The 26,192-nt window shown below is 31.9% G+C and overlaps 1 protein-coding gene across 1 annotated transcript in view; it reads right to left on the bottom strand.

The window, feature by feature from the left end:
* Positions 1 to 26,192, bottom strand: part of PCDH15 (protocadherin related 15) — a gene marked incomplete in the record, with an annotated part of 701,567 nt that overhangs the window by 175,799 nt on the left and 499,576 nt on the right. The window contains 2 exon segments of the mRNA XM_036222126.1: positions 7,977 to 8,105; positions 19,812 to 19,905. Of these exon segments, the coding sequence (XP_036078019.1) occupies positions 7,977 to 8,105; positions 19,812 to 19,905 (223 nt within the window).

The following is a 26,192-nucleotide window of genomic DNA, read 5'->3' as shown; positions in this document are numbered from 1 at the left end:
TAAAGGACAAGATGTGGACTTAATAAAAGACTTCAGAGTTAGTGAGAATCTTTCCTGTAAAATCTTTATTTGATTGCCAAGCTTCTTCCTCAGTTAGGCAGTAAAGTCAGTGTAACTGTAGTGAGCTATATAACATTTGTAGAGAATAGCTGAATTCGACTTAAGTGAATAAGCCATGAATTCTCATCAGACTTAAAATAGAGGTGCAATCTGCATAAAGTTGTATCTCATAAATAAGTAACGTAGCATTAAAAGACACGGCTAAATGAACAGAGCACAGGTTTGTAAGGCAAAAAAGTTGGTATTTCTTCTTATATAAATATTAAAATAATTTAATGGAGTATGTATTTTAAATAGGTGAATGACAAACTCAGTTCTAAATATATAATCAAACAGGCTGGTAATGTGTCTGTTAGTCTTCTTCCACGTAATCTTATACCTGGGCATATCTTTCATTATTATTTTCCTGTCTCCCAGGTGGTAAATATTTTGTCCTATACCAACATAAATTTTAGTTGTTCCTTGCATTAACACTGCTTTTTAAATTAACTCTATGAGTACTATTCCAGAAGCTAAAATTCTAAAAGTAGATATCTAATATTAAAACTTTTTCTCTTATTATCAAGAAAACTTATGTATTTGTATGTGAATAAGGTACACTAAAAATGTATGTTTCAATGTTGACATTTATTATATCTCTTTCTCTATAACATTCATAAATCTTTGGTGTAGGAATTTACTTTTTTGATAATTTTAATACATTAGGTCTAATTTAATTCATCATCTTCTAAAGGCCAAATGTTGGGATGAGTAGTGAGGTTTCTAAGATCAATATGACACAGTCTCTGATTTAAAAAAATTTGGATAAATAGGTAACTTTAATGTCCTTTAGTAAGTACTATCAAAAAGTTGTGCATAGTATAATATAGGTCCATGAGTAGGGGATAATAAACACATAGAAAAATTCAAAAAAGTTTTTTAGACGAGATTATGTATGACTAGAATTTTTAGGGATGAGTTATCTAAAGTAAGAAGGAAGAAAGAAGAAATGAGCAGAGTCAAAGAGACATGGGAAAGTTCTGAGAAAATATATTAGTAATTACAAGCAGATTATTATTACAGAAAGTAAAGTTGTAAAAGTAGTAGCTGGAGGTGAGCCTTATTTGTTACATTGTGAAATACCTCCTGTAATTGAACTGTGTTTTAAAAGGGCGTAATAGTTCAGGTGAGAAATAATGAGAGTCTGACTATGGTTATTTGGAGAAAGGAGATAATTTGAGAACAAAGTGAAACATAAAATTACCTAGTTGAAGAAAATATCATTTTTATGTAAAAATGATTACATTTTATCCATTAATCATTATTTTTACTGACACCATCTCTACCCTACTGGACACTGCAGTTTATTGATGATTTTAAAAGTGCTTTAAGGGTTTAAAACTAAATCACTACCACATCATCATAGCTGAAATTTAGCATGCAAATCTCACACTGGAAATACATTTGTGTTTCAGGTTAAATAAATTTAGCCTCTTTCGTTTTAGAACTGGAAGAACATTTTGTTGACTCAGAGCTCTATTTTTGTTATGTAGAGATAAAAAAAAGTCAGTTCAGCATAAGAATTTCTACAAGGTATTAATTGGAAGTTTGCCTGAAAGTAGTTCACTCTATAGATACGCAATGCTTAGAACTTATTTAAACTTAACAAGAACTGCTATTGTCAAACATGCCTTCCCTGATGCAGGCCTCTGTGCAGGCATTGATACCTAGGTCTGCTGTGAAAAAGAGATGAACAATTTAAGGAGAATTCAGGCCCCTAAGAAATCCCTCAAGAAGATGCTACTATGAAGGCTAGAAGCCTTTGATATGAGCTCCAAGCCTTCCTGCCTCCAACTGTTCTCCCTTAAATCTCCACTTACCCAAAATATGCACACATAGTGATGCATTGAAGCACCTACTATGGCAAACGTGCCAAAGTAAAAACACCACATCATTCTCCTTCATGCTAAATTCTGTTAGTCAAGTACAAAGTTCTCTTTGTGACCCTGTATCCAAAACAATGTTTGCTGAAATAGGTCTTCCTTTATCTTCTCCTCATTTCCCAACCCAGACTCAAGATCAAACCCATCAGACATTTGTTAAGAAACAAATAAAAATGACACACATTATATTGAACTAAGTATCATGATTTCCCATTTCTGAAGACTTAGTATTTCTCCTGTGAAATACTGTGAAGAATACTAAACAAAATATTACACTGACAGGGAAAGTCTTTGTATCAGCGGCTATTTCATTAGGCCTTCTTGGCCTTCCCTACCTGAACTCAAAATGTTTTTAATCAATTTTCCAGAACTCCTCTAAACAAATATTCCATTATTGTCAGACTATTGACTGGTTTTCATGTTGCCTCTTCAGCTCAGTTCTGTCTTGTACCACATCCTTCTGGTTGCTTTCTTTCTTTTTTTGTTCTTTTTTTTTTTTTTTTTTTTTTTGCAATTGATAATCTCACTAATTTGTCAAGGTTCAGCAAATGATTCATTTTTCCATGAATCCTGACATAGTCACCTTAGTTCTTTGTGATGTTTCTCATTCCTTTCAGTAAATAATTGGTATGACACATTTGATACTCACATAGACACAGAATCTATTTTTACTGTGTTTGCTAGTTTTTATTCTTCATATTCTTTTTTTTCTCCCCAATTATACTGTTACTGTAAGTGGTTTGAGAATATGGAGAGCATTCTAAAATGAAAGCATGGTACACCATAACTGTGTACAGCAAAATTCAATGTTAAAAATTACTAGCTGGTAGTTTATTTTTTTAATATGCTAATAAAACTATTTTGCCCTGTATAACCTATAAATATTGCTTTATGGACATTCCTTATTTAATAAAGTTTGATACTATAATGCTGCCTTAATAAATAAAAAATAATCTTTAGCATTAGAATCCAAATATTGGATTATTCATACCAAAACATAATTAGAAAACTCAGAGTCAGTAACTCAAATTCACTAAAATAACTAACCATACATATCTTGGTTTTAAGTATATCTTAATAGTTTGGGGATGATTAAAATTAAATTTTATAAGTAGAGCATGAGTCATTTAATGAAATTAATGTATCATACAATTACCATTAGGCAGCAACAGGAGACCATTACAATGTATCAAAATTCCATCCTATAAACATTACAACTTCTCTGGAACAGAATCAGTTGGATTCACCTGCTTTAGTTGTCTTCTTCTCCCTTTGTACTTTCAAGCTCATTTAGTTTTTAAGAAAACATGTTATTGCCTAAAGACCAGACAATTACTGCTTTATCAAATTATAAGTTCTAAGGTCTATATTTTAATTTTGAATGTTGAAATAAGTTAAACAGGCCATTTCTCATCAAACTTAAGAACTATAAAAAAAGAGAAAAAACCTAATGCTATCATTCATTCAAGTACAAAGAACCACTAGTAAAAGTAGGAAAATAAGTTAAAAGAAAAATAAAATTACATAAAAATTTATCATCATGCTAATGTATACTTATGTGTTATTCTTTGTATATTTCATGTGGGTTTTATCTCTCCAATCCTCAGTAAATTAAGAGAAATTGGAAAGATAATTTTCCTAAATGATTTCAATACCTGTTGATTTTATCTGAATAGCTGATAGATATAACTAAATGAAGTTTTCAGTTTTCATCAGTGTAGCATCTTGGAGTGACAACTATAATATAATTTAATTATATTATGATTAGATGATTATATTAGTTCAAGCCTCATATGTCTGGGCTATCATAAATGCCTTCTAATTCAGCCTTCTGGATTTAGAATCTCCCATTACAGAGTGTCATAGCAATCAGGAGACATGTTTGTTGCAAGAACTGTGGCTCAATTACTTGTGTCTCAAACACTTCATGGATGAGCTAAATGGGCTTTCAAGACCAAAGCTCCTGGCTTAAGGTTCAAGGTGGCAGAGTTGAAAGATCTTGAGCTTACCTCCTCTCATTGACACAAAAACTGCAACTACTTATAGAACAGCTATCTGAAAACAACCTGAAGACTAGCAGGACAGAACATTTTTTTTTATAAATAAGGATAAAGAAAATCCCATTGGGATAGGTAGGAGGAGCAGAGACTTAATCTAGTCAGGGCCCACTCTACCCACCACTCTCAGCAGGAGGGATATCACAAACTTGGAGGTATACTAGGAAGGGAAGCCCCATAGGCTTTGAAAACCATCAGGGCTTATGTCTAGAAGAGCTGAACAGCTGTAGGAAACCAAGGATACACTCTTTCCGAGTCACAGCTCAGAGGCAGCAGTTTAAAAAGCACCCGGGTTACAAGCAAAAGTGATACATTGACTAATTTCAGGATGTGTGTTGGAGGGGCAGAGATCTATTGGAACTTTCTCCAGGGACAGAAGTGCTGGTAGGTACAATTTTTCCCCCTTTTTAATTCTCCTTCCAACTATTTGGTCTGAAACCAGTAGCTACCATTTCTGACTCACTTCATTCAACTTGCTAACATTCTTTACTCCATAGTGGCATTTTTCTGAGGACTCACCCTGGCTGTCACCTCTCCAAAGTACCTCCTGCTCTGCCACATCTGGGAGTAGCTACAGTTGACATGAAGGCACAGCAGTGTGTCTGCAACAGTTGAGTCTGAACCTCGCAGCTAAAGCACATCAGAGGCCTATCCTGCACACCACTATGTCGGGAGCAGTGGCAGTCAGACCCACCAGCCAGCTGCACCAGGACGGTGCCCTGCACACCTGCATACTTATAACAGTTATGGCCAGGCCTCACGGCCAGCCTGGCTAGGGACCAGTCTCACCTGCCAGTGTGTCCATAGCATTTATAGCCCAACCACAATAGGAGGCCACACTAGCCCACACAGGGAACACAGCCAGAGCACCTGGTTCTGGTGACCAGGGAAAATTGCATCACTGCCCTGCCTTCCGGACACCTATATAAAGCCACTTTTTCAAGACCAGGAGATGTAGCTAATCTAACTAATATGTAGAAACATACAGGCAAAATTAGGAGACAAAAGAATATGTTTCAAACAACAAAACAAGACAAAATCCAAAAAAGAGGACTAAACAAAGTGAAGGTAAGCTATCTACTAGATACAGAGTTCAAAGTAATAGTCATAAAGATGCTCATCAAACTCTACAGAACAGTGGGTTAACTCAGTGAAAACTTCAACAAAGAGATAAATAATGTAAAAAAAAAAAAAAACAAGCAGAACTGGAGAATGTAACAACTGAAATAAAAAATACACTAGAGGAAATCAACAATTCAGATGATGCAGGAGAATGAAACAGTGATCAGGAATATCAAATAGTGGAAAGCACGCAACTGGGAAAGCAAAATGAAAAAAAGAATTAAAAAGAATGAGGATAGCATAAGGGACCTCCAAGACAACATCAAGCAATGTGTATACCTGTTAGAATAGCTATTATTAGAAATACAAGAAATAAATGTTGGTGAGGAGGAAGAGAAAAGAAGACCCTTGCGCACTATTGGTGGGATTGTAAATTGATGTAGCTGCTATCAAAAACAGTATAGAAGTTCCTCAAAAAATTAAAAATTAGACTACCATAAAATTCAGCAACTCTAGTTCTGGACATTTATCTTAAGAAAACAAACAACAACAAAAATAACTAATTCAAAAAGGTAGAAAGATAGATGCGCCAGTTGGTGGTGGGTGAAATGGGCAAAAAAAAAAAAAAAAATCAAGAGGACTAAGCAGGGAAGATTTATGGTTATAACATAAATAACTCACAGGATATAATGTACAGCAAGAGGTATACACTCAATAATTTTGCAATAACTTTATACAGTGACAGATGGTTACCAGACCCCGTGATAATAACTTTGTAAGGTATGGAAATGTCAAATCACTTTGTTATACTCCTAAAATTAATGTAATGCTATATCTCAACTATAATTAAAAAAAAAAAAAGATTTACATTTCCAACAATTCCTTTAGAATCTACTCAGGAGTAATCTTTATAAAATAAAAATCTGATGATGTCACATCTCAAACCTTACAGGGATCTCCCATTTTCTTCCATGACATAGAGTAATGTTTATGATATGGCACATTTATTTACTTTAACTAGGATGTGTCACATGCTCTTACTTATTTATGTTTTTATTCATACAATTACTTTCCCTAAACAGTTTTCAAACCCTCCTGATTTGTTTCTTACCAGTATTCACCCTTCATGAATCAACTTCAGTTTTGCCGCTTTTCTATGTTTTCTGCACATGCCCCTTTTAAGGATTTTATCACCATGTTTGCTTGGTATAACAGAAGCTGTTTGTGCCCTATACCTATCTCTCAGAGAAAGTATTCTCTCTGGCCAACGTCCTATCTATTAGCTTCTGCACTCTGACTGAATGCCCTTACATCAGAATTGCAGAGAGCTGGTTGTTTGTTTGAGCAGGATTCAGGAAGTGATGAAAATGGGCCACCCTCCACAGCACGGGTGATCAAGAACTCTCAGGATTTAGTGTACGAATCTGTAAGACCCATTAGTTCTCAGGATCAATAATTCTGGAAAATGTGTTTTGTGTCATTTTCCAGAATTTGCCCTTGAGATTAAGTTCCAGTCCTCCTTAAAATAGATGGTTAGTAGCAATCCTTTTCCTGGCGGTCGTCTCTTCTCTGAATCACTGCTTCACTTCCCTATTAGTATTGCTTAAACTCAAAAAATTATTTATACCTGAATCTTTGTATCCAGGTTTTTTTCTTCTTAGAATCCACAGTAAAACTTTTGACACCAGAGGTATTTTGTGGGATTCTGGAGGTGAATGGCTTGCTGGCCACACAGTATCAAACCCCCTCACATGTTGCAACAGCACAATTAATGAGGCTCTCTCCCGTTCTAAACTGGGATAACATAAAGTCATAAAGGTATATATGCCTGATTCAGTCTCTCCAGGATTTAAAAGAGACAGTGACAATTACAATAATAATGACTGTGGAGTTGGTAGTTATTATATCTAGAATCTGAAGGGAAAAAACGGAGGGGCTCAAACTAGCCAATCAAAATATCAGGACATGGTTTGAAAATCAGAAGGAAGACAGCATTTAAAGAAACTCACTCTCTGCCAGAGAGAAGATTCGACTGAAAACCATACCCTTTGTCTGAATGTAAGAGTGGCTGAATTATAGAGAAGACATACTTCGAAGCACCAGAAACCTCCTGTTAAAATTCAAGGCCTTAACAGGGTAGGATCCTGAAACCTGAACTCAAGAAACCTGAGTGTCTCCTTTCTAGAGAAGGAATCTTCCTTGTCTGAACACCACATCGACGCCTCATCAAGTTAGACACTTCGAAATATGTAGACCTTCCTCAAAATCTTCCCTCATGGCTTCTTAACCATTAGCTATATTCAAGAACAAGCATGGACCAACTGAGGAAGTATAATCTCTACTTTAAAAAATAACAACAGAATTTTTCCTCAAAAAGAACCATAGAAACTGGCTAATATGCCCAGCTAGGAATCAGGAGGACATTCTTAGAAATGAGTGTTGAATATGTTGGGCATTTAAGGTATATAGTGATGCTAAAGACATGTTTATACACCAAATGAATTTACATCTAAACACTTATATTTTGAGGTATGCATTTCTAAATTCATTCTTAATAATATAGATAATCAGATAGTTCTTTAAAAATACTTTATTATAATTCCAAAAAATAAAAATATATATTAAATGAGAAAAGAATACCCTCAAATCAATAAATGTGTAGATTACACAATGGTCATAAAACATAAATCAACAAGCTTAATATGCTAAATCCAAATGGACACAATATGATTTATAAAAATAAAATCTTGAAGACTTCGGCACAGCGATTGGGAACAAATGCACTTTATTAGAATCTTGCCTTAACATCCAAGTGCTTTCACTGACTGCTTTTAGAATTTCTGATGCTCCAACATTTAACACATATTCCACTTACCCTTACTTGACCCACAAAGGCATTGGCTTCTTCTTCCACCACAGATAAATTTCTAGGAAGATAGGGGTCAAACACTGGAGCATTGTCATTGACATCTGTCACCACCACATTTACCGTGGCAGTTGAGGTCTAAAAGAAAAAAAAGGGTTAAAGGAGTTATTTTAACTTTGATGTCAGTTCATTGTTCATTGTGGCATTTGTCTATCTGAAAGCATCTCATTATTATTCGCATTCCTTAGTTTTCAAAAAAAAAAGAAAAAAGGAAGCTTGCAATTTTCAAGTACCTCAAAAAACAGACGGAAAAGGGAAATAATATGAGAGGGCAAACATCTTCTTGAAAATGTCAAGTATTTTCTGGAGGCTTATTTTTAGAAAGCGATTTTACCTTTATCTTGTTTACATTTTATGAGTGGCAAGCTTTTGTGCACACACACACATGCACCCCTTTTCTCTGAAATATAACATTCTGTGATTTTTACTGCTTATGTTTTTCACTGTTTAAAAATAAAATGAGTATATTATAAAATAGCACTGTAGGTCAAATGGGTATTTAAGGTAAGCTAATGCTACCAGGAAATACTACATTAGTAATTTTCTAGGTTCACATCTAAACCACAAATTCGGGGATCATATAGAACACTAATTAAATGATTACCTTATGATTATACAGTCAAAAGATGTATAAATGACAAGCAGGTAAACCTAACAATAGTATGTGCTACTTTGTTGAAAGGTAAATCCTGGCCTTCTGGACATAGAGGTCAGTGATTTTTTTTTTTTTTTTGCACAATCAAGGAACATCTTCATATGTGACTTGAGCTAGAAACCTCTCTCTAATCAAAGCCTGAGTACAGCCTGAGTACAGCACATGACCTCCATCGAACTCTGTCACAGTGTGGGGCAGATCACAGAAGCCAGAAGCCAAAATTAGAGAAAAAAAGGATCCTAGGCTTGAAAATGAAAGATCTATTAAGTTATGATATTAAATAGTGAATAACATAACAATACAAAGTAGGTGGAAAAAGCAGGATGAAATTGCACAAGAGAAATACCCAATTTTTGTTTTAAAAAATATGGACACAATTCCCTCTAATTTGAAAGTGATGGGGTGAGATTAAAACATTTGGCAGAAAGTGGGAGTGAATCAGAAGAGATTTTGCAGCAGTCATGAGGCTGCGGTGCTGAAAACCATACTTCCCAGACTACTAAGGAGGAGATGACCTGGTTAATGTTCCATCCTTTCTGTTAGAACCAATGAAGTTCTACATTCTGTTGAGTATCGGTCTAGACCAAAACTCAGATTAAAACTATGATTGGATTAAGGTAATCTGCCCCTATTTTAACAAACATAAAAGCCAATTCTCTTTTGAGCAACATAACTTTATCCCAAGACTTTATATATTTTTATATAATGTCAATATTACCATACATAGCTGGAAATTCTTTGGTATTGATAATGGCTTATTTCTTCATATGCTGGCTATATCAATAAGCTTTATATTTTCTGTGAAAACATATAGCTTTTCAGTATGATTTGCACATATTTCTATATTCAAAAGCCCAATAAAATTTATTTAAAGACACGTCAAAGACAATGAGAATAGTGCTGTATAGGCAATACCTGGAAACAATCTAAATGCCTTCAAATAGTAGATGGTTATATAGATTGTGTTTTATACATACAATGGAATGATATGTAATATGGAGAATGAACAAAGTATTGTTACAAATTATCACTTGAATGAATCTCATGAACATAAGGTTGAGTGCAAGAAGTACATATTATAAGTTTTTTTTTTTATAACATAATACATACTATATGATTGCAAGCATATAAATTTTAATGTTTGATCAATCTCTCTACTGAGACAGAAGTCAGAATAAGGGTAACTTTGTAGAAGGGAGAGTAGAGGCTTGTACAACCATAAGACTGGGTCTCTGGGGTCTAATTAATTTCTGTTTCTTATTCTGAGTAGTGTCTTCACTATGTGAAAATTCATTAAGCTGCACAACTATGGTTTGTGTACTTTTCAATGTGCATATCTATATGAAATAATTCAATATAATATGCATGCACACATACACATGTGTATATTTGATGTGGAAATGCATAAATTCAAATGTTATCTGATTAGATAAAATACACATAATTTTATTTTCTCCTTTTAACTTTTATATATTTCTCAGATTTTCTCCAAGAAGGCTACATTACTTTTATAACAAAAGGCAGTTTAACAAATGTTATTTCTTTAACGATTGTGTTAGTTAAAACCAGTGACATGTAGTTTAACAGTAGCAGTACTTCCCAGTTTGCCTGGGGGTGATCGAGACATTAAAATTGATAGCCTGGAGCCAAAATCTATGAGTAGCCACTTTAGAGTTTACTAACTTTCCTTCAAAATGTCTGATGTTCAATATGCCAATTTATCTGTATTTCCCTATCAATTCACTTTATTGGATTTCATCCATCTTCAAAATTCCCATTATTCAAACTACGGAGTGGGATATTTCCACACCCTTCTGGATCCTTAGTCAAAGACTGTAGCCTGTAGCCAGGTAATGTAGAAGAGAACTGGATCACTAAGTAAACTAAGAAGTTAAATAAGAAGTCTACCATATTTGTTCTAATAGGGGCTAACATTTATGGACCATATAGATGTATTTCTCTATGTATTTATAAAATAAAGAATATTCATGTTTCTGGCAGAAATGTAAAGTAATAACACACATAGAATAATTTTCAGCTTATATATTTCTTGAAAAGTGGTCCGAAGACCACTTGTATCAAAAACTTGGTTAATCATTAAATGTGAATTTCTGAGCTATATCTTTAATCTATTGATTCTATTCTTTAAAATCTATTGAAATAGTTACAGATCAGTTGTAAAACAAAATCACGTAAATTTTTTGGATTGGTTCAGAAAGTATTAAAAAGCAATAATGTTTTGTTAAGTTCATATTTTTTATTCTATGCCAAATAAACACCACTAATATTACTGCAAATTAAAATGTAGTTAGACTTCAGAAAGAAATTTTTTAGAATTTTGTAACATTTTAAAAAAATATTTTTTAAATATTTTAATTACAGCTGACTATAATATATTAGTTTCTGGTTATGTGTAGTGTCAGATGGGCACTAGATTTATCAGGATGATCACTTTGTAAGTTATATAATTGTCTAATAATATGTTTTTATTTTTAAGTTTTAAATATTTTTGTTAAATTTATTGGGGTGACATTGGTCAATAAAATTATATAGGTATCAAGTGTACAATTTTATAATACATCATTTTGTATATCTCATTGTGTGTTTACCACCACCCAAATACTATGTTTTAATATGTATCTGTGCCCTACAGAATGTTTTTGTGTCTTGTCAAGGAGAGATTTCTTGGTTAAGTTTAAATACTAGGAAACTCAGATCGTTTTAAGTAAATTAGATTAACAAGACAGTATAGCAGCTAATACATTCCACAATTTAAAAATCAATTTATATTATGCTAATTTAGTAAAAAAAAAGATATCAAAATAATAAGGCTAACACAGGAAAACTACATATTTCCTATCTAAAGAATTTGCCTTATTGCTTATTTTGTCAAAAGTTATATCAACTTATTAGTCTACTCACCGGAAAATTAGCATTTTAGTACTAAATACTATAAATTATCACTATTGTAATCATTATTTATTTTAATTATAATATGTCATAAATTTTATTTTGTTTTAAATTATGAATGAATTCTCACAATATATATTTTATTTCTAACAATGCAAGTAGAAATGTCTGTTGTAGCAGGCAATTTGAATACACATATATTTTCATGAACTGGTATGGCCCTAAAATAAAGATGCTACTATAGCATCTTTGGTATAGTATAAAAATGTCAGCTGTAAAGTCAGTCATAAAATGATGTACAATCATTTATATAAAATATTTTTTAATTCATGAGAACATACTTTAAAATTATTTTATAATCTTTTATTTAGTGTACTTTAATCTATCAGGGTAGTTTCTTAAATTATTAAAACTTTAGAAGATTATAGGATGTTCAAAATGTATTCATTCTTCATTTGCTAAAGAAAAAATTATGATGATTTTCAATTAATATGGGTGTAAATGAAAATACATACTCATAAAGTAACAAAATATATGTCTATATGATGTATAATTGAGAAATAGAGAATGGAAATTATATACATGCTTTTTTTTTTTTCTTTTGTTAGTGCGGAGATGTATCCAGAGGTATATACATATACACATAGACTCTTTACAATTTTCTATATAGAGGTAATTTAAACTAATGTTTATTAGTATATCCAAAATCCTTTTTAATAAAAATGTAGAGTTTGGAGTTAAGAACAATGAGGATGTGTAGTTCAGGATTTGATTTCATTTTTGTTTTAGGCCAATAGGAGAAGTGAAATACATATATTCCACAATGGGCATAACTTTAGGCAATATTAATATGAAACATTTTTATTCTTAGCTACAATTCATTCTATAGCTACAACAAGAGCCAAGCCAGACTGACTCAGATCATAGAATTTCCTTCGTGATACAGAAAGGATGCCCTTGTCTCCCAGTGAAGCTGACTTCCTCTTCTGAGAAAAAAATAATAAATAAAAAATTAAGCTTTAGAGTATCTTCCAGAAAGGCACAGAAAGGGATGTGCCTTTCTTCTTATTTTGGATTAAGGGGAGGTGAAGGGAAGGCACAGAGAAGACAAGAAGGTGTGATACAAAGGTCTCCCTATTCATCACCCTACACCCTAACACTTTGAGTTACATTAGAAGAGAGGACACATTGTGGAATCACTTTGAGGAAAATGGTGCTAGTTATTGAGAAAGTAAGAGAACTTTGAGTGAAATAGTGGCAGAGGCTTGTGTAGCATGTAATCCTTCAGAGAATTTCCATGGGAGATTGCATCTAATAGAATATGGCAGTGAATATTAGGCAGTGGCAGAGAGAGGTGGCCAAAGAGAGCAGCTTGGTTTTTGTGTGTGTAGCTCAAGAATCTTAAAGTTCCCAAAGACTGTGAGGTGCTGAAAGATCGCTATGCGACCAGGGCCTTGGGGGTATGGGGGGTGGGCGGAAGGACCTTGATGGCCAAAATTAATAGCACACAAACACTCAGCAGTAATGGACATTACCAAACTCAAAAAAAAGTCATTAAGGAACCAGAATTCAGAAGCTAGAAGTCTTACAGGTGAAACCAGACAGACTGTACAAAACAGAGACCAGTCCCGTGGAAGAGCGATGAGGTGTTTGCCCTCATCCAGGCATCAGAAATGGTAAACACATCCTATATTTACATAACAATTTTAGGACGAGGGCAGAAAAGACAGGAAGGGTACTATGGGCAACTTAATTAGTGAGTATTAACCTTCATTGAAAAGACTATTTAAAACAAAAGAGACTGAAAATTTTTAAGCAGGTTAAGAGTGATCCAAACCAGTTTCCTCCTTTACTGCCCCCAGCCCAGAAACACATTACTGTCCAAGCAGTGGAGTAAGAATTATGAAAAATATTAGATCAGGTATAAAAAATAAAGATTTTTATTCTGTGCACATTTGAGAGTAGTGTGAGTAGGATACATTTTATAGTATTAAATATATATTCTACATGTAATATATTCTATTATTAATATTAACATAATAGAAACTAGTAGAACATTACATATTATCTCTCTATTTAAAAAATATCATACTTCTGGAAGATTTATTTCAGAAATCACTAAAATATCATCATCTCATTCCCAACCAAGAAATATAGATCTATATTTTTCAAACAGAATGAAAAAGTAGCTCATTCTCTTTTAAAATTACAGTCATTTTTTATAAATGTTTACATCCAAATCTATCTATAAGTTTTTTTCAAAAATATATATATATTTGGCATGCAATAAGTGGCAGAGAAGAAAATATGTTATATGCATATAACCATCTGTATTATATTCTAAAATCTTATTAAATCTACTATTTTGAAATTCAGTTATTTGAATTTCACACACGATTCTGCTTGCATAAATATTTTTCTTGTGCTAATGTTTCTTAAATTTTGATTAAACAGTTAAATGTTTAAGCTTTAGATTCTAATTGTTTATATCATCATATTTAAAGGACATTTAGGGAATAACTGTTCAAGGCTCAAGCAAAGATGCTAAACTTACTGCCAATCTGAAATTGTAAAATGTTATGAGTGTAAAAGCCATAATTGAATGATTCGAGCTGGTAATTCAAGAATGTTTTACAGATAGCGAAAAACATGATAGAATCAAGTTATCTATCCTATCTTTAAGGAGAAAATTAATATTGCTCAACACCTGAAATAACCACACTGTAGAACAATTTCATGATTTGAATATGAATGCCTGCCAATTGGGAAATGACCACTGATAAATTTGTTGGAAAAAAAATTTAAAAATCTGATTACACTTTACATATTATATTTTCACAATATTTGCATATTTATATTTTTTGCTGTGCTATTAGTGGACCAATACAACCACAATTCACAAACTCTACTTACTAATTATCTTTGAGTTTGGCATGGCTACTTATGGATAAGATGTAAGAGAAAATATGCTAGGTGAGGTTTCTGAAAAGCTTTGATTTCCTAGAGAAAAGAGGGCAAATTCCTCTGGCATTCATCTTTACCTTTTGCTCTTCCATCAATGATCTTGAGACCAGTAGGTAACAAGAATGAAATGAAAGTAAGCCCATTTTAAATTGCAGAACAGGAAATGAAGAGCAAGCATCCCTGATGGTATTGTTCAGCCCCTCCCTGCCCTTTTCTGTCCACCTCTAGATTTCCTTTCATTTGAGATAAATAAACTTGCTTTGTTTAAATGACTGTTCGGGTTTATGATTACTTATAGCTACATTCCTAAAGCCTAATGCTTCCATTGATTGTTGAAGGAGTTAAGAACACATCACCCCCAAATATGCCACTTTGACATACTGACTCTTTTTAACAGAGGGCACTTTTAAAAAAGCACATACAGGAAAAACACTATAACTTATTCTTTTTCTTAAAATCAAGAGATGAAATTTCCATATGAAAGATATCCTGGCTGCCCCGTACCAGAAGGAAAGCAATATTCAAGAGTTAGAGTTTGAGACCAAGAGAATTTTATGCAAGCAATCTTTGCTAAAATAATCTTGTCATTCTTTAGCCCCGACCAACTTAGTCATTGTTTCACAATTGCTTCTCTTTATTCAGACTAAAAGAATATAGGTTTTAGAATCTGGAAAATATGATTTTATCTGTAATCATAACTGAAGAAATCTTAATATTTATAATAATGCATTATGAGATATTTAACATATTTATAGTTTTTTTCAACTATTATTGACAAAGTAAATTTAGAAAAGGGAAAAAATGTAAGACTGTCAGAGAAAATTTCCTCATTGTTTCCAAATTATTACACAGAAATATTTTCTAAAAAATTCCCTCAATATTTTGTAAAAATGTAGCAATTACCACAATATTCTTTTAAAAAATTAACAATAAACAATAGAATATTAATTCTCTTCTTTGAAGACCAAAAACACTTTGAGGGTGATAGGGGAGGGGTTGTTCATGATGAAATTTTCAAATTATATCTTTGCAATTTGATTCACACATATTGTTGTAATTATTTTGACTTAAGAAAAGTCTATCTACCAGGGATCTATGCTCATTAAATGTCTTTCTTGAGACCCTTGATATTTTGGTTAAAAGGTTAATTTTGCTGTAACTTTGCAAAAAAACATGTTTAAATGTTTAGATTTAAAAAGTGCTATGAAATGTAAGAATATTATTATTTTATAATCACTTTTTCCTTTAGCTTTTGTTTTAAATCTAAATGTTTCTTTTTCTATTGATACTCTCGCAATAAACTTCTGAAAATAAAACAATTTACTTAAAAGAATCAAATTACTTAAAGCTGAATGAGACCTTAATGACCAAAAGAATAAAAAAAAAAAAAGGAAATTAGAAATGCTAAGTGACCTGGCCCAGGGAAATTACAATACACAGATAACAACAACAAAAAATGCTCTAGGAGCATTAACTAAACCACTCATTTTAACTAAACTTATTTTCAGTTTTTGATGTGGACAAAACAAAAGTTAGTAGATTGAGACTATGTCAGATATTTTAATATACTATATTTTTAAGGCCAAGATTCAAAGAGCCTAGCTTATATTACTGACATTAATTTCTGATTTATAATGTGACATATCTCAAAGCTATGTGGTATTTCTTTTTTTTCTATCTTAATGGTTGACCTGAATGCTCCTTATTAATTTTACTTCACTCTAATTACGCCCTGCACTCTATGCTGAATAATTCCTCCTCCTCCTTAGAATTTTCTCCCTCAGTTATTTCCTAGCCAAGTTACCCATTAAACTTTCATCATAAATCAAGTTTTTCAATGATTTTGTTCTTGAGACTCTCACTGACTTCTTTACATAAATTTCACACAGGCACAGTATATTAATCAAAGGCATTGCATACATAAAAATTAAACTTAGATTTTATTTGTCCACATTTATCTAATATCTAAGTGACTCCTGTTAGTTTCACTATTTACTAAAACTGTTCCATATATTTTGTTTTCTACATATAGCTGTTTATCTAATGTTTGAAAAATGGCAAATAGCTTATTATGGGCATATTATAATTACTAAATTTAATTATTTATCCCTATCTATTTTTCTAATTTTTAATTAAGATAATAAAACTGTCCAGGTAAAATCTGATATGTTTTTATCATGTAAATATTCTCGGCAATCCTCAAATAAATGTGAAGAGAACATTATATGCCTCCAAACAATCTATCATATAGACCAAAGAAGCAATTTCAAGTAAACTGAAGATATGTTACTATTTGAATTGGGAGAGTCTTGTCTATATGCCTATTCTGAATTTGAAATTATATCTAGAGAACAGTGCTGAGTTAGCCCAAAACCACTTAACTAAAGAAAAAAAACAACCTGTGGCATAGAAATGGTGGGGAAAAAATAATCTAATGATATGTTGCTCAAAATCAAAATGTTACAACACTTAAAAATCAGAATGGTGATGGTTGTGGGTAGGGTAGTTTGAAGAATAATGTCAAATGATTTTAAAACACTCCAGAATATTCTGAAAACAGGTCTTCTACCTACTTGGTTTGATTCCCAGGTATTTTATAGTTTTCAATGCAATTGTAAATGAGATTGTTTTCTTGATTTCTATTTCTGAAAGTTCATCATTGTTGTATAAAAATGCCACTAACTTCTGAATATTTATTTTGTAATCTGTTACTTTATGGAATCCATTGATCAGTTCTAACAGATTTTTGGTGGAATCATTAGAGTGTTCTATATATAGTATCATGTCATTGGCAAATAACGAGAGTTTTGTTTCTTCCGTTCCCATTGGGATGCCTTTTATTTCTCTTTCTTGTCTTATTGCTGTGGCTAAGACTCCAGTACAATGTTGAAGAGGAGTGGTGAAAGTGGGCATCCTTGTTTTGTGTATGATCATACGGAAAACAATTTTAGCCTTTCTGCATCGAGTATGATGGTAGCTATAGGTTTGTCATATATGACCTTTATTAGTTGAGGTATGTTTCCTCTATTCCCACTTTACTAAGGGTTTTTATCATAGATGGATGTTGGATTTTGTCGAATGTTTTTTCTGTATCTATTAATATGATCATATGGTTTATCTTTCAATTATGCAATTCCTATCAAAATACCAATGGCATTTTTCAGAGAGGTAGAACAAATAATCCCAAAGTTTATATGGAACCATAAAAAACCCTGAATAGCTGCAGAAATCTTGAGAAAGAATAAAGTTGGAAGTATCACATTACCTGATACCATACCATACTACAAGCCTACAGTAATCAAAACAGTATAGTACTGGCATAAAAACGGACACATTGATCAATAGAACAGGAATAGACTCAAAATGAATTAAAGACTTAAATGTAAGACCCCAAACTATAAAACTTCTAGAAGAAACATAGGTAGTAAACTCTCTGATATTACTAACGGAAATTTCTTTTCAGATATATCTCCCCAGGCAAGGGAAACAAAAGAAAAAATAAACAAATGGGATTAGATCAAACTAAAAAAGTTTTGTACAGCAAAGGAAACCATCAACAAAACAAAAAGAAAGCCAACTGTTTGGGAGAAGATATTCATTAATGATATATCTAATAAAGGGTTAATATCCAAAATACATAAAGAAGCTATATAACTCAAACAAAAAAACCCCAAACGATCCAACTAAAAAATGGGCAGAAGACCTGAACAGATATTTCTCCAAAGAGGAAATACAGATGGCTAATAGAAATATGAAAAGATGCTCAAGGTCACTAACCATCAGAGAAATACAAATTAAAACCATAATGAGATACCACCTTACATCTGTCAGAATGGCTATCATCAATAAATCAAAAAACAGCAAGTTTTTTGTGGACAAATGGCAACCCTCATACATCGTTGGTGGGATTGCAAGTTGGTACAGCTACTATGGAAAACAGTTTGGAGGTTTTTAAAAAAATTAAAATGGATATACTTTTTGATCCAACAATTGCACTTCTGGGTATTTATACAAAGAAAACTGAAACAAAAATCCATGATCTATGCACTCCAATATTTATGGCAGTAGAATTTACAATAGCCAAGATATGGAAGCAACCTGAGTGCCCATCAACAGACTATAGGATAAAGAAATTATAGTTCATATATACAATGGAATATTACTCGGTCATTAAAAAAATTAAATCCTACCATTTGCAATGACATGGATGGACCTGGAGGTTATTATGCTGAGTGAAATAAGTCAGACAGAGAAAGATAAATACCGTATGATTGCACTTACATGTAGAATCTAAGGAATAAAAAGAACAAACTAATCAAAAACAGACTCACAGATATAGTGGACAATTTGGTGATGGACAGAGGGGAGGGGAGTTGAGGGGCTGGGAGAATGGGGTGAAGGGTTAAAAAGTACAAATTACTAGCTGATTTTTAGTCACAGGGATGGGGAGCATGGCAAAGGGAGTGCAGTTAGCAGTAATATGATGGCAAGGTGGAGAACCAGGGAGGAAGGGAACAATTGTTTTATGAACTATATAGATATCTAACCAACGTACTGTATACTTGAAACTAATTTAAATAAATAAATTTAAAAAAATAAAAAATAAAACGCTCCAGAATGACTCAATAATTTATTTATTCTTAATTAATTTTTAGGTGTAGAAGAAATAAAATTTATCTTCTGTACATTTATGGGCCCATTTAAACCACTTCAATTATCAAAGATTCTGAGTGCTGCTTACAAATAACCTGTGGAATCAATCAACTTGTCTTCCTAAGTACTTCAAAATATCGATCCACAATTCCCTTCTGACACATGCCCCCACCTCCACCATCCCCCTCGCCCCCCCTTCCTCGTCACCAAAAGTAACATTAAAGCAATCAGGTTCCAACATAGTAAAACTCCTAGAGTGCTGTGCTGATGATAGACACAATGGAACACTTCCTAGACTACGTTAGGGATTTCATTTCTCCCACCAACTGGGTAACAACACCAATCACAAGTATCTATTCAGTCAAGTCAAAAGTTGTAACACCGTAACAAATTCAGAGTATAAATTCATCTATTAAAAGGAACCACTGGAGAAAAGAATATTTCTCCATATAATTATAAGTAGTTGCTCCAGCAAAAAAAACAAATAATAATAATAATTAATTCATGAATTCATGATTGTGATAAATTGTTAGAGTCTAAAACTGCAGGGCTCTCTCAGTTTTTTAATGTTCTTTAAATCCTTTTCCAGGGAGACTACTCACCCCATCTGGTCTGCCATCAGACGCAGTGATGATCAGAATGTAGCGATCGGTACTTTCCCTGTCCAGTGCTTTCCCTAAGGTTAGAATCCCAGTACTGGTGACAAAGAAAACAAACAAATAAGATCAAAAGCTGTAATGTCACAGAGAGTCTTTTCTATCATGCTGAACTATTTTCGATATGATTTTCCCCATCAGCAAACACAGCTTTAGTATTTTAGATTTACGATTCTAGGATTCATGATGAAAATTGATGAAAAGCTTTAAAGGCTGTTGCATTTCTTAGCAATCATTTTAAAAATAAACGCTAATCTAAACGAGATAACTGAGTAAATTCTCTATCCTCTAAGAAAAGAATAAAACTATAACTAATTCATTCCGGAAAGAATTATATCTATCTTGTTTGTAATTATTTCAAAGGTAAAAGACTCCATTATAACACTTTTATAATCTTTTGAGTCAAGTAATGGTTTCTTATAACTCATCTATATCAACACTCCCATTTATTGTCACATGTGTGTACATTATGGAAATGCGAACATCTGAATTCCATCTTTGATAAATTCTAGCAATTAAATTTTATTTCTTCTTCTTTTCTAATTTTAAAATACTTGATGTCTGTTGTGGGAAATTAGAAAATACACAGTGGAATATTAAATTTTTAAAAAATATTATGCTTATTTTTATAATATTTCTTTTTATTTCGTTAAAACAATATTTAAATACATTATAATTGTTTTCAAAATGGGAATCGAACTGCATATTTTTCATTCTTTTTAAAGAAAAATAATCTTATGAGCATTTATTCTTTCATTTTATAACATGAACATATATATCTTGTCACATATCGATTTAACTATTTTTTTGAAAGTTATGTTTCTTAACTTATTATATATAATGGAAGATGAACAGCCTCTGGGAAATTTTCATACTTAGAATATATTTAATACTACTTCTTAACATTTTACTATTCTAATAAATGCTTCTAAATATTTAAGTATTTTCCATGTAATTTGTTTTATAACAGTTTGGTCACATAATATTTTCAAGACAAGTTCTACATGTGTGTCTCAGATATTATAATCTGACATTGTTTATGATATTTTAATTAAGGCTTAACAGACATTTACTGTGGAGGAGAGATTATATTAATATAACAATACATTAAAATATTTATCAAGGATAAAAAGATATTTATTTCCGATTGATAAAAAGCTTTCATTTGAATGCAAGTGGTTTGTTGTTACAGTGAAATTCAAGCAATTAACACCACATATGGTAGTTGAGTGCAGAGAGTCAACACCAATGAATCAAAATCAGAGTCTCAGTTACTCTGTTTTATTTTGTTGTTATTATGGACTCAATAAATGTTCTAAACATATGGTATGGCTATGAAAAACTGACTTTGCTTCTTGTATATTTTAAAATGTTTGTCAAAATAACGGAAAACCAATTCCCAGAGTAGTCATAACAATTAGGTTTGGATCAACTTCCCACATTGCAGATGGTTCAGATAATCTTGTTTTAAAATGACAATCAAAGAGAAAAGTAAGACATTTATTGCTTCTGAGACATTCACAAGTAACTTAAGAAATAGGAAATCTGAAAACCTAGCCATAGCGCAAAAAAAAAAGAAAGAAGAAAATTGAATTATTATTTTCCATTTTCCCCCTCAGTTTAAGGTTTAAGACTTTATATTCTTCTTTAGTTAATGAATTAGAAAAATCACTAGAAATTTATATAGCATTTTCATTGTACATAAACAGGTCTGGTGATTATTATAAAGATAGTCCTTTGCTTCAGATAACATGTGTCTGTGTCCCAATGTAGTAGGCAGTTGGACAGGACATTTGGGAGGTAAAGAAAGAGGGGAAAAAATAGTATATTTTGGTATTCACAGCTGAAAGACTGGTTTATAGATATACATAATTGTATTTTCATGAAATTCTAGAAATAACTAGAGGAGTTTTATTACCAACTGGATGGAAGTTATAGAGCAGGATACCTTGGATTGCATTTAGGAATGCTGTAAATTCTTGAAATTCATGTATTAAAAACACATAAGATTCACTTCTGATAAAATATTAATAAAAGTGCTACTCAAATTTTATGTTATTGAAAATACATTGCACAGAATTGGTATCAGTGAAAATGATGAGTAAGCAAGCAGCTCCAAGAGATGGTCTTTCCATAAAAACATTTAACAATGTTAAAAAATGAAGCAGGAAGGATCAGAACCAACTTTGATAAAACTCTAAAGAACAGTCAAAAGTTGGCAGCAACCAATAAAGGCAGAATCAAGAAAAAGGCAACTTCAAAGTGGTAGAAAAGCTTTGTGGCATATTTACTTGTCCTTGCCTACCCACCTCTCCCACCCCGGCCCAGCTTGGAGTGATCTTAAATGTGGCAGTTAACAATCCCAGTGTGAGACACTCTGGTCCCTGTTTCTGGAGGGAGCAGAGCTATCTTTATTCCCAAAGAATTATGTTTGCCTATTGTGACTAGTCTGGAGGCTGTCTGAAGGAAAAATATAGTGTATTGTTTTTATTTTGCTTAACTCAGAACTCACTCAAGATAGAAAAACAGTGGGTATTTCTGGAAAACACTGCAAGGCAGGCAGTAATCTTTTACCTAAAGTAAAAGATTATAGTTGAGGCATATAACAGAGCTCCAAAAACCTGGGATGAGAAGCTGCTTAGAAAGTTTCTTAGGAAATTAGGGAATTCAAAATTACACATGTATAGTGGGGAATAGAATAAAATTACGAGTCTAGAAATAAACCCATACATCTGTGGCCAATTGATTTTCAACAAAGATGCCAAAATCATTAAAGAGGGAAAGAATAGTCTGTATAACAAATGGTGATGGGGCAATTGGAGATCTACAATTGCAAAAGAATGAAATTAGACTATCTTATACCATATATGAAAATTAAATCGAAAGGGAACAATAATCTAAATGTAAGTGCTGAAACCATAAAACTCTTAGACAAAAACATAGGAGTAAATTTAATGATCTTGGATTAGACAATGGATGTTTAAACATAACATCAAAAGCTTAAGCAACAAAAGAATAGATAAATTGAACTTCATAAAATTACAAATTTTGTACATCAAAGGACATTATCAATTAAGTGAAAAAACCCTACAAAATGGGAAAAGATATTTGCAAACCATATATCTAATAAGAGTACCCAAAATAAACAAGGAACTCTTAAAACTCAATAACAAATAAACAAGCAATCTAATTTTAAAAAAATAGGCAAAAGACTTGAACAGATATTTCTCCAAAAAAGTTTACAAATGGCAAACAAGTACATGAAAAGATGTTCAATATCATTAGTCATCAGGAAAATACAAATCAAAACTACAATGAAATACTATTTTACACCCACTAGGATAGCCATAGTTAGCAAAAACAACAACAACAACAACAACAACAAAACAAATGGGAAAATAACATGTTGATGAATGCGTGGGAGAACTGGAACCCGTGTACATTATTGGTGGAATGTAAATGGTTCAATCACTGTGGAAAATGGTCTGGCAGTTCCTTAAAAAGTAAACATAGAATTACAATATTACTCAGCAAATTCAATTCTGGGAATATAATCAAAAGAATTGAAAACAGATACTTAAACATATGCACATATATGTTCATAGTAGCAGTATTCACAATAGCCAAAATGTAGAAAAACAGTCTGAATGTCCATCAATTTATAAATAGATAAACAAATTTCTATTTATACATATGATGAAATGTTATGCAGCTATAAAAAGGAAGGAAGTATTGATACATGTATCTACATAGATGAATGTCAAATCATTAGGCTAAATGAAAAAAGCCAGACACAAAAGGTCACATATTGTGTCATTCCATTTATACGAAATTTCTAGACTAGATAAATCCATACAGATAGAACACAAATTATTGGTTTCTAGGGGTTGAGGAAAAGAGTAAGTAGGGAAAAACTGTTTATTTAATGGGCTTGCGTTTCCTTTTGGAATGAAGATATTTTGTAAGGAGATGGAATTAGTAATTGCACAGCTTTGTGAGTCTACTAAATGCCATGACTCATTAACTTTAAAATGGTTAATTTTATGCTATGTGAATTTCAACTCAATTGTATTAATTATATTGGACAGAATTTCCTCACCAAAATCGAAGGCTGTATTTCTGAAATGTATGGGGTTTGACAAAATCATGCCCTTTTGGACAATGAATTGGATTGCCTAACATTAGAATGATTTTCAAAAGTTGTTTAAACATACAGTATATAAAAAGTAGTAGAAGGTATCTACTTCCAAACAAACCTATGTGCTAGCATTTAAAACCTGCTTCTATATAATTACCCATCTTCCCAAATTGCACTGTTTATGAGGAAATATTGCAGCAGCAGTATTGTGGACTGAGAGAGATGATCTTACAGGTTTTGTGCTTTGTATTCTATCCTTCCTTTAAACATTTTTAATAGTTTCAATTAGTTGCAATTTACCATCATTTATACTTACAAGTGTCTGAGTCTTTGGCCAATTTATCATGTTGCTTTTGGGCATCATATTACAAGTCTTATAATGATGTTAAGAGAGATTAGAGTATACTTCAAAATGTGTGATTGCTTCAAGTTTGATACAGCATTCTATGTTAAATAGTAATTAGTGATCAACAAATACAGACCAATGGAAGCAGTTAGGTATTGATAGCAGTTTAGGGAAAAAATGATGGTGGCATAAACTAAGGTGGTAGAGTGAAGGGTGTGAGAAGTAGTTTTATTTGATATATATTCTGAAATTAGAACTGACAGAAAAGGAAATGTATTTCATCTACCTTACATATTAATCTCCAGTGTAATCAAAGTTTGAAGTGATGTGAAAAATGATAAACATAATCAAGCTTTAAATTTAGTGTCAAAATGAATTTGGTCACATAGAAAGAAATAAAAATGCCAGTGAAAATTTAAAAAAATTCACATAAAATTCTGATGAGGAGCAGACTTAGCCTTTAAGTGTTACATCACATACCTTTATAGATTGTCAATCTATAAAAATTCTTCAACTACTTGTAATAAATAACTTAAAAATTTGGTAATCATACTTACAAAGTTTCTTTACATTTTGTTTAAATGCTTACTTACATGTGAATGTCTGCTGAATAAATATTTGCTAAATCATATGCAACTATCAATGCAGACACTATGAAAATTAAAATAATACAGAATCATACAGATGTGGCCATTTAATACATGGTGTTGAATGATTTTCATAACAAATGGTTGTGATTTTTATGAAACAAAGGTCTTTTCTTTAAGAAACGAGTTTCTTTTTTGACTATATGACTATTTCACTCAGATTGTATATAACAATTCAACACTCTATCAATCCATACTAGCATTAAAATGAGTATTCATTACTACTAATATATTTTTTAAATTATAAAAACTTTCTGGCATATTTTTATTTTGATGGAAAAAGATAAAGTAATGATATTATAACGATGTTTATTGCTAAAATTTGCATCATAGCATAAAATGGTGTTTAAAGTAAAAACAATATAATTATTTAAAACTATGTCATGTAGTTTTAATATTTATTTTAAGAAAGCAAATATAACCAAGAACACTGTTTGTATGAAATATCTTATAAGGCACAGCGTTATTTCTTTTCTATTGTTTTCTGAAAGAGTACATGAATTATTAAAATCCTTACAACTTACATAGAAGTGGTGGTGCAGATGTGCATAAATATCCCAGAAATTTCAAAAAGAGAAGGACTAAAATTTCAATATCCCTTCATTTCAAATGTGCTAAAATATATTGCTCAAGGTCTAGGCTAGCCTATAAATATTCTTGATACATGTCCTTTATCATATGTATTATTTGAAAATATTTTCTCTCAGTCTATGGGTTGTCTTTCACTTTCTTTATGATGTCCTTTGAAGCATTGTTGTTTTTTTTTTTTTTAATTTTGATGAGATCCAACTTATCAATCTTCTTATTAATTACCTGTGCTTTTTGTGTCATATCTAGGAGCTATATAGTTTTATCTCTGTCCGCTTTGAGTTAATATTTGCAAATAGTGTGAGGTGAAGATTCAACTTTATTTTTTAACATGCTGTCCTGGCTTTATTTGTTGAAAAGATTATTCTTTCCTGGTTGGATTGTCTTGGCTCTTTTTTCTTTTTTTTTTTCTTTCCTTTTTTTTTTTCTTTCTTCTTTTCTTTTTCTTTTTCTTTTGGAAATAAATTTGTCATAAATGTTAGGAGTTATTTTTGGACTTAAGTTTATGCTAGTGATCTATACATCTATTCTTTTACCAGTACCACACAGTCTTTATTACTGTTAAAGTTCCTTTAATTTTTTTTCTTTCTTAATGATGACTGTTCCTT

Source organism: Rousettus aegyptiacus, unplaced genomic scaffold (genome assembly GCF_014176215.1).
Source record: "Rousettus aegyptiacus isolate mRouAeg1 unplaced genomic scaffold, mRouAeg1.p scaffold_m13_p_6, whole genome shotgun sequence".
In the NCBI taxonomy this organism is placed as follows: domain Eukaryota; kingdom Metazoa; phylum Chordata; class Mammalia; order Chiroptera; family Pteropodidae; genus Rousettus; species Rousettus aegyptiacus.
This window is presented reverse-complemented; position numbering and strand designations above follow the sequence as displayed.